At 33.7% G+C, this 17,897-nt stretch overlaps 1 protein-coding gene and 1 long non-coding RNA gene across 3 annotated transcripts in view; both read right to left on the bottom strand.

The window, feature by feature from the left end:
- Positions 1-17,897, bottom strand: part of LOC134233802 (uncharacterized) — a 126,210-nt gene that overhangs the window by 72,828 nt on the left and 35,485 nt on the right. The gene's annotated exons all lie outside the window — the stretch shown is intronic.
- LOC134233795 (toll-like receptor 6) lies at positions 11,808-17,660 on the bottom strand. Of its 2 annotated transcripts, none has more exons than XR_009985062.1 (2): positions 17,597-17,660; positions 11,808-12,450 (listed from the first exon to the last, which is right to left on the bottom strand). XR_009985062.1 is itself a non-coding variant. In XM_062715819.1 (2 exons), the coding sequence occupies exon 2, from the start codon at positions 17,148-17,150 to the stop codon at positions 15,093-15,095; it is 2,058 nt and encodes a 685-aa protein (XP_062571803.1). In that variant the 5' UTR covers positions 17,151-17,464; positions 17,597-17,611; the 3' UTR covers positions 14,181-15,092. The 2 variants fall into 2 exon arrangements, 1 of the variants encoding a protein (XP_062571803.1); XM_062715819.1 differs by lacking the exon at positions 11,808-12,450 and adding an exon at positions 14,181-17,464 and having other exon boundaries at positions 17,597-17,611.

Raw genomic sequence — 17,897 nt, 5'->3', positions numbered from 1 at the left:
TCATATGTATTTTTAGGACATAATTTTCAGAATTTTTTTTTACTGACTAGATGTAATCCATTTGCCCGATAAAGACAGGGGCTATAAAGGCGTGACTGGTCAAGATGCGATTCTGGGTCTCCGTGCTTTCTTTAATCGCAATTTGTTTTGATGTTAGATTGAGGCTTAATAATTGTTTGTTATTTTCAATTTTCAATTAGGTAAATATGTTCCCATCAAAAGACATTATTATTATTATTGTCGTTCATACTGACGTCGATTGATTTGGACATAAACATAAACAAGATTTTATAAGAAGATTTCTAAGAATTTCTACAGAAGGTAATGCACTTGAAATAAAAAGCTGATTGATAGAAATGGAAACAACTGTTTTCTCCCCAGTGACGACATTGATAAATCTAGGTTTTGTTGTAAAAATAAATCAAATTATTAAAAAGATCATTAACTTTTCTTTTACGTCATAAATGTCACCTTTAAAACAGTTCCTCCCTTGTTATACAAATTACATCGGATTCAACTGGGTTTGGAGCATCCACTGTCCTTGGTAGAAAGTAAATCATTTCTTCCGAATCTACTGGGAAAAAATCAAAAATAAGAAGAATTTTAAAAACCACTCCCATTTTTTGCAAAAACTTTGCCGGCTAAGAACTTTTGTCTCCTTTCCTTTCATAAATAAATGTTTTGTGATAGAGAGCATGAGCTGATGGTTGGTATAGACATTCAACTTTCTAAATGTGAATTTTTCAATCTATTTATAAAGTATACAGTGAAGCCATATCCATAATCTTACTTCCAAAATCTTAATTTACACATGTACACATAAGACTGAAAATACCTAGGAAACACTACAATCCGAAATTCTAATCTATGTTCCATTTCATACCCGATCCTTTCCAAAATTATACTTTTAATGTTATACACTATAAGGATAAAATATGATAATCATTGAACTAAAATTTTTGTCTTGCTAATGTCTTAGCAGGTAAAAATGATACATGTATAAAATAGCAAACATGCATAAACGACTGAAAATCAAAAGAAATAATATCCTTTTTTCAACTTTTTTAATTAAAGATTGTCTCATTATAAAAATCGTTCGTACATAGAGTATGTTCTTCCGTATCAAATCACCCGGGAGATTTTTCATATACAGGTGATAAAGTATATTACTTCATGAATACAAGAAGTTGATGATAAAATTGTTGAAGTTATCACATTTATAAACATTTTTTATTTTATTTTTCCATCAATGTCATTTTCTAATTCCTGAATCAGTGTGAAATATTTTCTTTATATTAATTGAATGTTAATATAAAAAATTGAAGGAAGTGGTCTAAGATTCCTCTAGTTGTAATTTTTATTGTCAATAAGTAATTTTAGAAACGAAGGAAATGATTTTCCTGGAATCAAATGAAGAAATATTTATATATGGCCCGGAATATTTAATGAAAGGCAGACAATAATACAAATACCAACTTGTCATTTCCCATTAAGTGAGACAAATTAGAATACACGTTATGATATCATATTTATTGCTGTATTTTACTCCTTTCTTTGCTTGCGTCCTGTGTCTGTGCCCGAACCTAATTAAACAAAGAAGAGATAGAACTGTATTATAAATTTATAGCATGCAATTCATTCTCATAAAAACAATGCGAAAAATGTACTTGTTAAATTATATTTATAATCATTAAATAAGTTTTTGTTTGATTTTATGTATAACACTATCTTTAAACTTTACTTGGTGATACTATTTAGATAGCAAAAAAAGAACCTGATTGCAGTGATTTTTGCATGGCTGAAAGTGTGTCAGAGCTATTTTTATTTAACTCTTGAATCTTTTTTGAACTTAATTAATTTGATAATGTTGTTGCTAACGAGAGAACTTTAAGAATTGACAGTATCTTAGTAATTTTTGGAGACCAGGTCTTCCAAAAAGTAGTCGGAATTCCTATAGCTACCAATAACTTTCCGTCAATAGCAGACCTTTTTGTATTCAATGAGATATAAGGAGATACCGCACAGTATCAAGCTCAAAAGTCCATTAAACAAAACAAAATAGGAGCAGAACAAACACGAACCTCCAAAACATCAGAGGTGGGAGCTAGCGGAGTGAACATACCCTGGTGATCGCTCACACCCGCCGTGTGCTTTTTGTCATGACTGGGAATTAACGGAAAAGTTTGTCACAATTCAGTGTATAAATACATGTGATGGCCTAACAATACATATGAAAAACGTCAGTCAGCAATTTACTCAATGATAAATTGTATTTGGTGACAAGGTCATTTTATCGACAGTACGACTTACGAATTGATGACTTTAAACGAGACTGCTGATATTCTTCCTTCAGCAACTTGTTTGTCAATGACTTACTTGGTTCTAAAAATTGTACATAAGTAGAGCATGCTCTTGGGCATCGAATCAACTGAGAGATATAAACTCCATATGCATGCGATGAAAGTATATTGCTGCGTAAGTAATGGAAATTGACGATAGAAAAGTTAAAGCCATCCCGTTTATCACAGAGCTTGGTTGCTAGATTACCACTAACGTCTTTTTCAAGTAAAATATCTAAGTATGAAACAGATGTATCAGACTCTGTGGTACCTTTTATCTCAAGCTCTCCAGGATATATCGTATGGACATGAGAACGGAAATGACCATTGGTAATTGACAATACGTCGTCAAAATATCTGAATGTCGAGTTGAAGGCCACAACAAGTGTTTTCTTATTCTCACGTAAAAGATTTTGGACAAATTTTGCTTCATATGAATACAAAAATAGGTCTGCTAATAACGGGGCGTAATTGGTACCCATGGGAATTCCAATACACTTTTGGAACACCTGGTCTCCAAAAAAAACCCACATATATACATGTATTGTCAATCAGAAACTCAAGTATTTTTTAATATCGACTTCAGAGTACTTTTGTGTACAATCAGAATTTTTTTAACAAAATAATTTTGCAAATGACCAATGACAAGACGAGTAAATTTACGAGTTCCATTTCTATTCAAAAAGCAGACTCTATGGTGTCTTTATATTTCTAGTTTTCTGGGATATATCGAGACGAAAAGGGAATGAAAATATTTATTCTAAATGATAAAACATCGTCGATATATCTGAATGCCGAATTGAAGGTCAAAGCAAATTCTCTTCTCAAGTAGACGTATTGAATATAAAGAATAAGAATATAAAGGGTAAACTTATATATGAGCACAATAAGTACATTTCGTCATTTTATCATTTTGTTTAAAAAAACTATATACTTAGTAAATGTTGTCAATGAGGAACAATTTATAAAATGAGGCAAGTTATTGACAAAAAAGTTTTGAAGCAAGAACTTCAGCTGTCTCGATTACAGTCATCATTTTACAATTTCTATGGTCGTAAGAATGAGCTTTTCAGCCAATGCGATCTATCATTTACCAAAAAGCTGTCTGAGGTTTTTCATACTAACGCTGGGCCATAATTTACACACTGAATTGTATACAGATTTCACTAGCTTGTTCGGAAAATATTCATCAAGAAATATATGGGGACAAGCAAATAAAATCTTTGGATCTTATCAGCAAATACAATTATTCATCGAGTCAAATGCTGACTGACATTTTCATACTAATTGTTAGTCCATAATTTATACACTGAATTGACGACGAATGTTTCCGTAATTTCCTGATCATGACAAGGAGCACTCGGTGGGTGTGATCGGTTGGCAGAATATGCTCACTCCTCCGTGGCACCTGATCCCACTTCTGATGTTTTGGAGGTCGGTGTTTGCTCTGCTTCTATTTTGAATTGTTTTATGGACTTTGATATTGAATACTGTTTGTTATCTCCATATCCATCTTGAACACTGTTCGTTTTCTCCATATGTTTCATGTACAAATTTTGTTAATTTTTGATGTAGCAAACGGTTTTTCGCAGGAAATATGGAGATAACGAACTGTTATCAAACTTAAAAGTCCATTTAATAATACAAATCGTGAGCAATCATGGATATCTAAAAACATTGAAGGAAACAAGAGACAACCCTATTTGATTGTCTCTAGGAAAAGTTAAAGGCGAAGTTGTCTTTCCTTCAACGTTTAATAAACAATGTTTAATTCACAAATGTCAAAAAATCTCTGCAAAATTATTTCTTTTTTACATTTTTATCTTGATGGGTTTTTAAACCATTCCTTAAGAATATTTTAAGCAACATTTCTAAAGAAGAGTACTTACGAGTATACTTGCTAATAAATTGTTAAGAAACCAAAGAATTTGGCTTTCATTTCTACATTTAAACATACAGACGACAATTTATAAATCATCAAAATTCAGATTTATTTATTTATTTGTCAACTCTATCTATATATCTAAGTAAACTCAACTTGGATGCCTGGATATGTGTATATTTTTGGCCTAATTTCATTGCAAATGATGCAAAGAATAAATTTCAAGAATATAAAGAAATTGTAAACATTCTGTGATGTTCAAAAGTCTGCCCGTCTGAAACCATTCTTATTTATCTATACAAATATTTTTCACTTCAAATCCCATTTTTTGTGTAACTTTGAATAAAAATTTTAAAAAACTTAGCGGTGAAACTTATTGATTTTACTCATTTAAACATGATCCAAGTTGTTATTTTCAAATCTTTTGACAAAGTTTGTTTGTATCATCTGTCCTTAAAGGCATGCCAGATTATTTATATTTGAATGTAAAGAAATTATTATTAAACTGGTTGATCAGCTATCATCACCGATTTCCCTTATTCATATAAAAGTTTCCAATAACACTTGCCTATGGTGTATATGGCTCACAGGTAAATACAATGTAGGTATACAGGAGCATGCGTTTTGAACTGAAGCAAGATACTTAAGATGTCATAGATTCAAAAGTATCATTTAATGACGTCATTTTGCAAAATCTTTGCAAAACCTCAAAAAAGATAAGCCATAAATACAGGCACATTTACTCTTCTGTGATGCCTGATTTCACAACTTGGTTTTCAAGAGTCGATATTCAAAATCCAAAGTACACTCGCGTGGTGCATAGGAAGAACGTCCGCTGGTCTAGAGTCGATAGTGCCAATCCCATTTGGCAAGAAAAAGACCTCTCACTGCTAAATGACCCTGCAGTCCTCGACCAGCAAGTGTTGGTGTGTCAATATAAGTGATTTTTTTTGAAGGGGACATTACACAAACAAATACAAAAGGTGAAGATAACGAACAGTGGACGATATAAAATAAATATATATATATAATGCTAACATGCGAAGAGAGCATAAAACACTGACCTGTGAAATTTCAAGAGGTGGGATGCCTAGAAGGAGTTAGATTGTGAAATCTCTGTAACAGCAACTAATCAGCGAGTAGAATAGAACGAGATTGTGAAATCTCTGTTACAGCAACGCATCAGCGAGTAGGATAGAACGAGACTGTGAAATCTCTGTAACAGCAACTCATCAGCGAGTAGGATAGAACGAGACTGTGAAATCTCTGTAACACAACTCATCAGCGAGTAGGATAGAACGAGACTGTGAAATCTATGTAACAGCAACTCATCAGCGAGTAGGATAGAACGAGACTGTGAAATCTCTGTAACACAACTCATCAGCGAGTAGGATGGAACGAGACTCTGAAATCTCTGAAATCTCACAACTGTAACAACAACTCAATCAACACAACTCATCAGCGAGTAGGATAGAACGAGACTATGAAATCTCTGTAACAGCAACTCATCAGCGAGTAGGATAGAACGAGATTGTGAAATCTATGTAACAGCAACTCATCAGAGAGTAGGATAGAACGAGACTGTGAAATCTATGTAACAGCAACTCATCAGCGAGTAGGATAGAACGAGACTGTGAAATCTCTGTAACAGCAACTCATCAGCGAGTAGGATAGAACGAGACTGTGAAATCTCTGTAACAACAACTAATCAGCGAGTAGGATAGAACGAGACTGTGAAATCCCTGTAACAGCAACTCATCAGCGAGTAGGATAGAACGAGATTGTGAAATCTCTGTCACAGCAACTCATCAGCGAGTAGGATGGAAAGAGACTCTGAAATCTCTGTACCAGCAACTCATCAGTGAGTGGGATAGAACGAGACTGTGAAATCTCTGTAACACAACTCATCAGCGAGTAGGATAGAACGAGACTGTGAAATCTCTGTAACACAACGCATCAGCGAGTAGGATAGAACGAGACTGTGAAATCTCTGTAACACAACTCATCAGCGAGTAGGATAGAACGAGACTGTGAAATCTCTGTAACACAACTCATCAGCGAGTGGGATAGAACGAGACTGTGAAATCTCTGTAACAGCAACCAATCAGCGAGTAGGATAGAACGAGACTGTGAAATCTATGTAACACAACTCATCAGCGAGAAGGATAGAACGAGACTGTGAAATCTCTGTAACAACAACTCATCAGCGAGTAGGATAGAACGAGGCTGTGAAATCTATGTAACACAACTCATCAGCGAGTAGGATAGAACGAGACTGTGAAATCCCTGTAACAGCAACTCATCAGCGAGTAGGATAGAACGAGACTGTGAAATCTCTGTAACACAACTCATCAGCGAGTAGGATAGAACGAGACTGTGAAATCTCTGTAACAGCAACTCATCAGCGAGTAGGATGGAACGCTTCAAACATTGAGCATACTCAGAGCAAGCTCTTGAGTGGTAAATGAGTGGTAAATGAGTTGGCAGTCAACTTAAAGCAGGTCATATTGGAATATTACTGCAAATTATTTATAAAACAAATAAGGAAAGTTGCCGATGGATAAGCTGAAACATGAAACAAATTTGTCAGACTTTGCGATATCTACTATTTCAAGCTTACTTGGATATATGGAGTAGACATATCAATGGAAGTAACTGTTCTTTATTAATAATTCGAACCTTTAGGAAGGTTTTTTGAATCTCTGTTGAGTTACCTTTTTCAAATATAAAGGTTATAAAGAAACATTAAAAAATCAATCAAGTACAACTTTGGCAGCTAATATATCACTTCGTTTGAAATAAGCCAAGATGATTTTTAAGTTGTCCTTCATTGAACAAAGTGTAACGTCAAACAGACTGATACGTTTTTGAAGTAAGTCTTGGTGACGCAGGCAACATATGTAAATAGATATATACTATATTTTTCTATCCAATCAAATAAAGAGTTTTAAATCATAAAGGTTTTTACTTCTTTTAATCTTTAATAACTTTCCTTTTTACTCATTTATATTCCTTTCTTGTGTTATCCTAAAAAATATGTTCATCAGTAAAATAAAGTTTATTATCAATGAGATTTATTCATAGCAAATTCATTTTTTTTTTTTGGTTTTAAATATCAAATATTTGAAAAATAACATTATGCTAAAAGAACATTGGAATTCGTTCTAGGCCTCTTGTGATTAAAAAAGTCCGTCTTATTCTTGTTTAAGCCGCGGATTTCACACCCGCCTAGTCCTCTTTTTTTTTTACACTGAAACATATTTAATTATTATTACTTTTTGTCAAGTTTCATGAACTCTCTTCTCTGAACCAAATTTCACAAAAAAAATTGGTTTAAGTTTTCAATTTTTAAATATAAGTTTCAACTGAAACACAATATGAACAATAGATGTATAAAAAAAGGAATTGAGATCCGTGTCTCTTTTAATCCTCCCAGATCTTCATACTGTCTTAATTGTTTATCATTTTATACTGCAATTTGATTAGGGTTAGATTCTTTTTGTATTCAGGATAATACAAATGTAGCAAAGCTCTCTATATAATAATGAAAGTAATTGACCTAAATCAACCATAAGAAAACATTTTTGTTCCAAATTATTTTAAATGGTTTATGACTGACAATACGCAAAAAATTAGACATATATCAATTTTAATGCTTTTCTAATGCTTTTATGTAATATAATTAACAGTCATTTCAAAATTCATAATATTTACCGGTTTTCCCCATGTATAATTTTATAAACAAAAGGGCAAAGAATATGTAATTAACCTTTAGAATTAATTTTCAGAACACGTTCTATGTATCATCAATCATTTCTTTTGATGTTCTATATGTTTTATTGGATTTTTGACACAAAATCAGAATTCTCATGCTTTTGATTAGGATGAGAAATCCACCACGCCACCGAAGATGACTCGCCAAATGGAATCATAACGATGTGATCCTTGAATAACATGTCGATCGTCCGGCTATTGTTTGTGAGTGTATGGTGTCAGTTTCTGTACCAGAACAAGTAAGGGAATATACAAAACAAACCCCTCGTAGTTCACAAATCCTGTCATCTCCTCTCATAAGTTTTTTTTAAAAGCTGAACACTGACAATTGTAGGAGGTCTACAACTAAAATATTTTGTTGTGACCACTGAAATGTGTAAGTTTATTAAATCAAATCTGCCAGTGCCAGTCTGACAAAACAAAAATACGTGACTAAACGTCCATTGAAAATATTGAATAATTTTATTATTGCAAAGGAATTTTTTACTTATTTCAAACGATTTTTATATTTTTTATGAATGGCAGTTTTGAATATTTTTAATATCCCTAAGAACCAAAATGAATTTGAATTACCATATCTATATTGGATTCCGAAGCTTCATAAAAATCTTTACTAGCAAAGATACATAGTGGGTTTCAGCAAATGTTCTTTCTTTACTCCTCACTAATATGATAACAATATATTCGAGATGTGGTGAACATCGGATGTGGATACTTAAAAGTTCCAAGGAACTTTTGGCCAATTTAAAATCACAAGATTTTACCAAAATCAACAGCTTCAGACTTTTCAACTTTATAACCATTTCCCACGATACATTTAAGTCCACGCTTTTTGATATCATTGACAGCTGTTTCTCCAATAAAAATGGAACTCGTTAATTTACATACTTTGTCATTGGTCATTATAAAAATTATTTTGTTAAAAACATTCTGATTGTACACAAAAGTATTCTGAAGTTGACATCAAAAAGATGCTTGAGTTTCTGATTGACAATATCTATATGGTTTTTGGAGACCAGGTCTTCGAACAATCTATTGGGATTCCAATGGGTACCAATTGCGCCCCGTTATAAGCCTACCATATGAAGCAGAATTTGTCCAAAGTCTTATACCTGAAAAGAAAAAAATACATGCTGTGGCCGTCACCTCGACATTTAGATATATATTAGACGTATTTTCAATTACCAATGGCTATTTCCGTTCTCATGTCCATACGATATATCCCAGAGAGCTTGAGATAAAAGGTACTACAGAATCTGATACATCTGTTTCATACTTAGATATTTTACTTGAAAAAGACGTCAGTGGTAATCTAACAACCAAGCTCTATGATAAACGTGATGATTTTAACTTTTCTATCGTCAACTTCTTACTTATGCAACAATATACCTTCATCACCTTCATACGGAGTTTATAAATCTCAGTTGATTCGATACGCAAGAGCATACTCTACCTATATACAATGTCTAAAGCGAGTTGTATTATTGACAATCAAGTTGATGAAACAAAATTAACAGCAGTCTCGTTTAAATTCATCATTTTGCAAGTTCTATGGTCGATACAATGATCATGTCAGCAAATACAGTTTATCATTAAGTCAAATGCTGACTGACGTTTTCCATGCTTATTGTTAGACCATTATTTACAGACTGAATTGTCGACAGATTTTTACCGTTATTTCCCATCCTGACAAGGAGCACACGGCGGGTGTGACCGGTAGGTAGTGGATGCTCACTCCTCCATGGCACCTGATCCCACCTCTGATATTTTGGAGGTCCGTGTTTGCTCTGCTCCTATTTTGTATTGTTTTATGGACTTTTGAGCTTGAATACTATTCGTTATCTCCCTATATTTCACTTCACCTTTTAATAATTCCTATTAAATTGATTGCAGTGGAAAACGTAAAAGAGCTGCAGGCATTATCATAACAAAATCTCATGAATTATATTTATATGATAATAATATATAATAAATTCTTTATTTAGACAGGATAGCACAATTAGTACATATGACTATTTTACATTGTGGTCCTGTATAAAACATATTTACAGACAGATTAAAAACAAGAGGCCCAAGTGCCACATCGCTCACCTGAGCAAATCGGCTAGGAAAAAGCACAAATCAGATCAGAACTGAGAAATTCACTGAAGGGGGGGGGGGTGAATTTTAATACTACTTGAGATTGTCTTCATATTAGTACAGCATATGACTTTGCTGTTCTTAATAAAAAGATTTTTCAAAAACCTTTTCTTCCTACATATAACTCGATAATAATTTGAATTTGATTCCCATTGTTTCCCTCCCTACTCCAAAGGACCATGATTTGAATAAATTTAAATCTTCAATACATGAGGATGCTTACATGTCAATATGACTAAACATAGCTTTTCTGTTCTTGGGATTTTTTCCTTTATTTTTCTATGTAAAACTTTGATCAACCATTGTGGCCCCACCCTTACCTTGGGGGTTATGATTTGAACAAATTTAATTCTACACTACCCGAAAATGCTTCCATATACGTAAATACTAGTATTACTAATCATAGCTTTGCTATTTTTTGGAAGATTTTTTTTTTTATATTTTAATGCAAAACTTGGATCCCCCACTGTGGCCCACACTATCCCTGGGGGTTATGATTTGAACAAACTAGAATCTATACTACCTGAGGATGATTCCACATAAATATCACTAATCATAGCTTTGAAGTACTTGAGAAGACGATTTTGAAAGATTTCCTTATCTAGTCCTATGTAGAACTTTAATCAGCCATTTTGCCCCCCCCCCCCCGGGGTTATGACTTGAACAAACTTGAATCTTCACAACCTGAGGATGATTTCACATAAGTTTCACCTTTCCTGGCCCAGTGGTTCTTAAGAAGAAGAATTTTAAAGATTTTCCCTATATACTCCTATGTAAAACTCTGATCGGCCATTGTGGCCCCACCCTACCCTTGGGGGTCATGAATTGAACAAACTTGAATCCACACTACCTGAGGATGCTTCCACATGAGTTTTATCTTTCCTGGCCCAGTGGTTCTTGAGAAGAAGATTGTTAAAGATTTTCCCTATATACTCTTATGTAAAATTTTGATCAGCCATTGTGGCCCCACCCTACCCACGGGGGTCATGATTTGAACAAACTTGAATCCACACTACCTGAGGATGCTTCCACATGAGTTTTATCTTTCCTGGCCCAGTGGTTCTTGAGAAGAAGATTGTTAAAGATTTTCCCTATATACTCCTAAAAACTTTGATTTGTGGCCCCAGTACCCCGGAGGTCAGATTTGAACAAACTTGAATCCACACTACCTGCGGATGCTTCCACATGAGTTTCATCTTTCCTGGCCCAGTGGTTCTTGAGAAGAAGATTTTCCCTATATACTTCTATGTAAAACTTTGATCGGCCATTGTGGCCCCACCCTACCCCCAGGGGTCATGATTTGAACAAACTTGAATCTACACTACTGAGGATGCTTCCACATGAGTTTCATCTTTCCTGGCCCAGTGGATCTTGAGAAGAAGATTTTTTAAAAATGCCATTAATTTTTAACAAATTCATAATTATCTCCCCTTGGAAAAGGGCTTGGCCCTTCATTTGAACAAATTTGAATTCCCTTTACCTAAGGATACTTTGTGGCAAGTTTGGTTGAAATTGGCCCAGTGGTTCTTGAGAAGACAAAATGTGAAAAGTTAAACAACGCCGAAAAGACAACGGACAAATTTTGATCAGAAAAGCTCACTTGAGCCTTCGGCTCAGGTGAGCTAAAAAGGAAGTAGAAACTAGAGTAAAAAAGGAATATATACATAGCATATTATATCAGACACATTTGTACATACTAGTAAATAGACTACTAGTATTAAATATTGTGCCATAAAATAAAATTCATTAATAACAATTTCTTCACCTGTTTAAATTATAATTTTGCAAATATGCTGATTTAAAAGAAGCTAAAGAATTACAGTTTCATTCTTTCGAAGTTTTTTGAAATGTAAGAATTAGCACCAAACTAAAAAAAATACATGCATTTATGCAGCAATGGAAAATCTGTATTACTTTAGGGAGATTATCGAACGCTGGCCTACGGACAAACGTGTATAACCCGCCATTCATTGACACTCGCTGCTATCTAATCAATGGTCTATTGATTGGACGAGACTGCACAACATTCATGTGAACTCAATAATAAACCTCGACCGAAAAAACTTTCCTTATGAGACCGGGTTTTTATTGTACTGGGTTTTGTAGGTTTACCAATGAATTTGGGGAAGAGGGACGTAAAATAAGAAATACTTATGCCCTAAGACATGTAAAGATAAGAACAGTAAACATGCTTTGAAAATGTTGAGCAAAGGAAACGCAAACCTCTGAAATATCAGAGATGGGATCTGGTGGCATGAATTATTATCAACCCCTGTAGTCATAGTTTTCGCGCTCATCTGTGCCTTTTGACATGAACTGGGAAAACAGAGTAATTGATTTACAATTGAGACTGATTTTTTTTTAGAATGATCAAATATTTGATTTCAAATTCAATACTCAAAAATACTAGAGAGTCTGACACATCAGATTAGGTTTTAGGTCTGGATTTTTTCTAGAAAAGAAGACGGTTTGGGTAAGCCAACAAAAACAGTACAATTTGATGATTTAAGTTTTACTTTTTATCGTCAACTTCCATTATTATGTACTGAGCAATATGCAATATGCAATATACCCTTTTTATTTGTAATAGTGTTTATGTCTCCCCGATTTTTTTATGGATAACATGCATATCCTCTGCGAACAATTTCTAATAGGAGGTAAACTATTGAAATACAAATTGATGAAACCATGTTATGTCCAGTCTCGTTTCAAGTCATCATTTTTGCAAATTCAATGGTCGATACAATGCCATTTTTAACAAATACAATTTATCATTAATACAAATGCTGACCGGCGTTTTTCATACCCATTGACTACCGTTTGCCCCATCAAGACAAGGAGCACAAAATGGGTGTGACCGGTCGGCAGGGATGCTCACTCCTCCATGTCACCTGATCCCACCTCTGATGTTTTTTTAATGTCTATGTTTGCTTTGCTCCTGATTTGTTTTGTTTTTGTGGATTTTTTGGCTTGATTATTGATCGTTATCTTCACATTTCATCCTAAAAATTTGTATCAGCAAAAAAAGTTTGTCATTGTCTGAATTATGATAAAGGAAAGCTAAGAAGTGAGTAAACAGTTGTCTATTTTTATACATGCTGTGAAAATATACAGAGATAACCTTGTTTTGATTTTAACTGGATAATAATTCTTTTGAAAAATCTGCTTTTAAATTCTAAATTATGATACAATATGCAACTTACGTGGATTTTAAAATAATTTTGCTTTTATATGAAAAAGACAAATAAGTGGAACTATACCACACCACAGAGAACTACTTATTTTGTCTATAATGTAGAAAATACATAAAACTCCTTCACAAATTAAAAAGAACCCCCTTAGAAATATTTTTATATAAATGAACGCTACAAATGTTAATTCTTATCAACATCCTCTGAAATCAGTAATTAAACTTTAAACCTTTCATTGTAAATTAACGTAGTCCAGGAAAAGTAAAACAAATGATTAATTACTTGTTAATTATACATTAAATCATTATTATATCATCATGTAATATATACTAGTATATTAGTTGAAAAATTGCAGACGTTACACATTTTTATGATTAGGTTCCACTCAAGTCAATTTTTTAGAATGTTTATCTTCCTAGAAAAATGAAGTTTGATCCTTAATTCGATAATCATATTCTTAAACAGCTTGAAACAAGCACTACATAATTGTAGGGAGGTCACGCTGTGTCTTTACATCTCATTCCATAGGATAATGTTTTCAAATTCTGTAAAACTTGAGTAAAAATGCTTAAACTCAATAACTTTCTCAGAATTTCCCGTCATAATTTTTCAAGGAAAAGAAAACCTGTACAAGTACGAACAACATAGAAGCTTCTTCGATGATAGCCATGTCACATTAATTAAACACTAGTAGTTTACATCCATTAAAGTGAATTCTCAGGGCGCCGTGTGTTGTCTAAGCTTGGGCAATGAATTGTTTTGTAATAAGTTGAAATGTTTTGGTGACGGGGTCCTTTTTATTACCACGTTGATGATTCAGTGATCTTTCCAGCGGAATTTATTTTATGGAATAAATTTGACAATGTGACTTCTTTATTTCATAATATTAAATCAGTTATAAATGACAAAATAAATGAACGTTTCCTTCCCTTTGTTTTCCTATTCACATTTCTCTCTTCTTACATTGTTACTTATATAACACTATTACTAAAACGTGTACATTGCAGTACAAGTTTAATACTTGTAAACCACTAATATGTTGATGCATTCAATGTAGAATTGTGTCAAAAATATCGAATTATTATGCAAAAAATTCGAGACAATATATTGATCCGTAGTGATAAAACTTTTACATACAATTACCATGGTGGCTTTAAATTAAACTTTTAACATTGTAGCCTCACTTTACTTTTTTCTTAGAACAAATTTACGAAGTATATTGTAGAGAAAGGTGTACCTGACCGTGATACACAATTAAACTTTGTGACATTTCTTGTGGCATGATAAATAATTTTGCCTTTTTTAAAACAAGAATATCCTGGTAAACGAAAGGACAATATCCGTTTTACAGGTGTATTTTACAATCCACTTAACATGCTAAATTACTATCTAACCTAAGACTGAGGTATCTTGTGAATAAAGCAAATCCAAATGAGCTCATACAAAACCAGATACTGTACATCATTCTGTATGGTCGAAAGAATTCTAATATTGCAAGACATATTCTTTATAAAAATATTACAAATAGAAAACAAGTGAACAATTTTACAGCATCAAAAAAATATCAAGAGAATGTTACACTACAAAATATAAAAATCTTATATCAATTCACTTTTAAATTGTAGTGTACAAACACGTCAATGCCATTTTTTAAAAAAAACTTAAAATGAGTTACTATTTCAAGTTAAAAACGAATACTCTTATTTTTGTTATGCAACTAGCAAGATATCAAGGTGAGTAATGTAACATACAATTCACCAAAAAAGATCACAAAATATTGTTTTTCTCATTTTTGACACTTACAATGTCTTTTTCATTGATTAAATCAGGAAAAATGTTATCTCGATCTATCATAGAAATCGGACTCGAGTTTCCATCACTTCCGGCCTCCGTAATGTCCGTCTCACAAGAAGTTTGATTAGAATAAGCTGCACTTCTACACCGACTGTCAATAAGCATGGCTTTTTGGCCTTTATAGGACAAGGCGTACACCAATCTATCGATAAATATTTTATCGTCCTTTCGGATGTATGTAAATGTCTTAAGACATCGTTTTAAATCATTGGGAAGGTCACTGGTAGGAATATCTTCCATCATGATTACCAACAAATGCCGTTTTCTCTCATAAATGCTTTGCTGAAATGCCTCATGAAATTCGTACATACAGTAATGGCTGTTGAGAAAATGTTTGGAGAGAACGATGACTGTATGGCGACTGGCTTCCACACAGTCTATGACATTGTCAAAAATGGTTTTCCCTGGCATAAAATCTTTGTGATGTAAACAAAACTTGAAGTTTTTAAGAGGGTTGTTAGAAGCAGTATTTTCAAACACACTGGTGACCCACTCCTGATCATGGTTGCAGTAGGAGACAAAAGCGTCAAATTTCTTATTTTCGAATGTTTCGATAGGTTGACAGGGTAAAATGATGTTAAAGCGTGTATATGTTAATATTCTAATCTCCCTTCTGAATTTAAGGAGAATTATGATAACAATGATGAGTGCCACTGATAAAAGACTGAGGAATACCACTGCTTCTACTGCTATTCTCTCTACCAGCTCATGCTTACAGTTTAAGTCTTCTGTGTTAAGATCAGAGAGTCGTTTTCCATAAATGTCGTCGGGATACATGCATTCTAAATCCATCATGAATCTGTATCTCTGATATTTCGGTTGAATCCATTTTGATTGATCGTTAACGTAAGTAATAAGTTGTCTGGTTTCTTCAGTACAGGAACAATTTAATGGATTGTGGCTGAAATCAATGAACAATTTTTTCATGTCCACGAGTTCCTCTAGCTTGTCGACTTTAAACTCAGAAATGTTATTGTAGGAAACATTCAGGGTCAACATGGGAATATCCCAGACATCAGCCGTGGGATCAAACTCCAGCTCCGTGAAGAGATTGTGCGATAGGTCCATCACCTCCAGTTTTTGGAAATAACGATACCATTTTCTATGTGCCTCTGCCAGGTTTGGAAGCCGAGTGTTCGATAAGTTAAAAAACCTGAGCGAAGGAAACATTGCGTTTTCTGTGGATAATTCTGTGTGAAATTTCGATGTTTGAGTATTGATACTGAGGTCTGCATATTCGAGTTTGTTGAATATACATTTGTGTTTGATATGACGAGACTTTGGTAGCATTTCTGATCCTGTGTTTAGTACTTCAATAGACATGTTAGCTAAGTCATTGTTAAACATACTAGACAAATAAAGTTCCATAGACTTATCAAACGCATAAGTGATGTTTCTAAACACATATCTTTTTAACGTATCTTCATGTCCACAGTCGAAATCTTTATTAAGTTCAGAAATGTTTATAGCGATATTTAACATGTCCATTATATCAATAATTATAACACTATCAACGATATCCAACACTTCGAGTTCATCCGGAATATTTGAAGGAGATATCTGAGTATATTCCCGTAGATAGTGGTCCAGGTCGCACGACTCTACCTGCAGTTGTAAAACATTTCTTGCTTTTAATGGCCAAGGTACAGAAATATTTGACCCACCTTCACATTTTATTTCAAACTTATATTTCACTGTTTTGTTGTTTACGTGTTCTTTTAATTCAGTAAAGCTCCATTTTCCAGAAAACTGTTTTTTAACATGACAAAAGAAAACTTTAATTTTCTCATCACTTTCTTGCTTCAGCGTACAAAATTTATCCCACCCATATGGTAAATATCCGTCATTTTCTTCTGTTTTGTTTGACACTAAGGATTTTGTATCTGTTGGTAAAGGTGTTGATGTAACATTCACGAACGTATAAACTGCCAAAACAATAAAATAACACGTCAGGCTGCAGGACAGCGCCATCTTTTTTCACTCTCTGATGTTTACGCCTGCCACTTTGACGTCGAACTACTCAATAGGTCAGAAAGTGCCCTCACTTTAGCGAAAACATCAACACAACTGCGGAACATCAGATATATTCCTTATAATATAATTGTGTTCCAGAAAACAAATTCTTAGCGAACAAAAACAAATTTACTAAAATCCATGGTGTATGCCTGATAGACGAAGTCCGCGGCTCTTCATAATGTCACGAAACACACGATCTAAGGCGGGCACCACGTTATGTTTTCTGATACGCTTTGTTGATATATACCGACTGCCTGCGGCAATGCGATCTATCAAAATTAATTTGGCTGTTAAGATCTAATTAACGCATGCTTCCTGAGAAAATGTGAAGAGCGATTTTGTTCTTTTGAGCAAAATATTCTCGAAGTTATAATCACTGTTAATAAATGTACAAAACTTACAATTTAATGTTATGTAGCACAACACTGCATATTTAGATCTACATCCACTGGCAAGCACGCCCACTTGATTACACATATGTACACGTGCATGTTACGCTTTACAGCCAGTGGCCGGAGTTGTAGAGTTATGCTGTTCATTATGGTGTTACAAGAATGCCTGAATAATTTCATGTATTTCAATTCAGAGAAACTTTTTGAATACATTAATTCGAGTCTTTCTTAAAGATTTTCTGCGTGAGCATCATTTTAACATTTTATTCCACCCTTCCAATTCCTAGACTTTTATTGCAAAATGAGCCTA

The sequence above is a fragment of the Saccostrea cucullata genome, unplaced genomic scaffold (assembly GCF_032062105.1).
Source record: "Saccostrea cucullata isolate Sc308-1 unplaced genomic scaffold, CSIRO_AGI_Scuc_v1 ctg116, whole genome shotgun sequence".
Classification (NCBI taxonomy): Eukaryota; Metazoa; Mollusca; class Bivalvia; order Ostreida; family Ostreidae; genus Saccostrea; species Saccostrea cuccullata.
The sequence above is the reverse complement of the archived record's forward strand: the minus strand, read 5'-3'. Positions and strand labels throughout refer to the sequence as shown.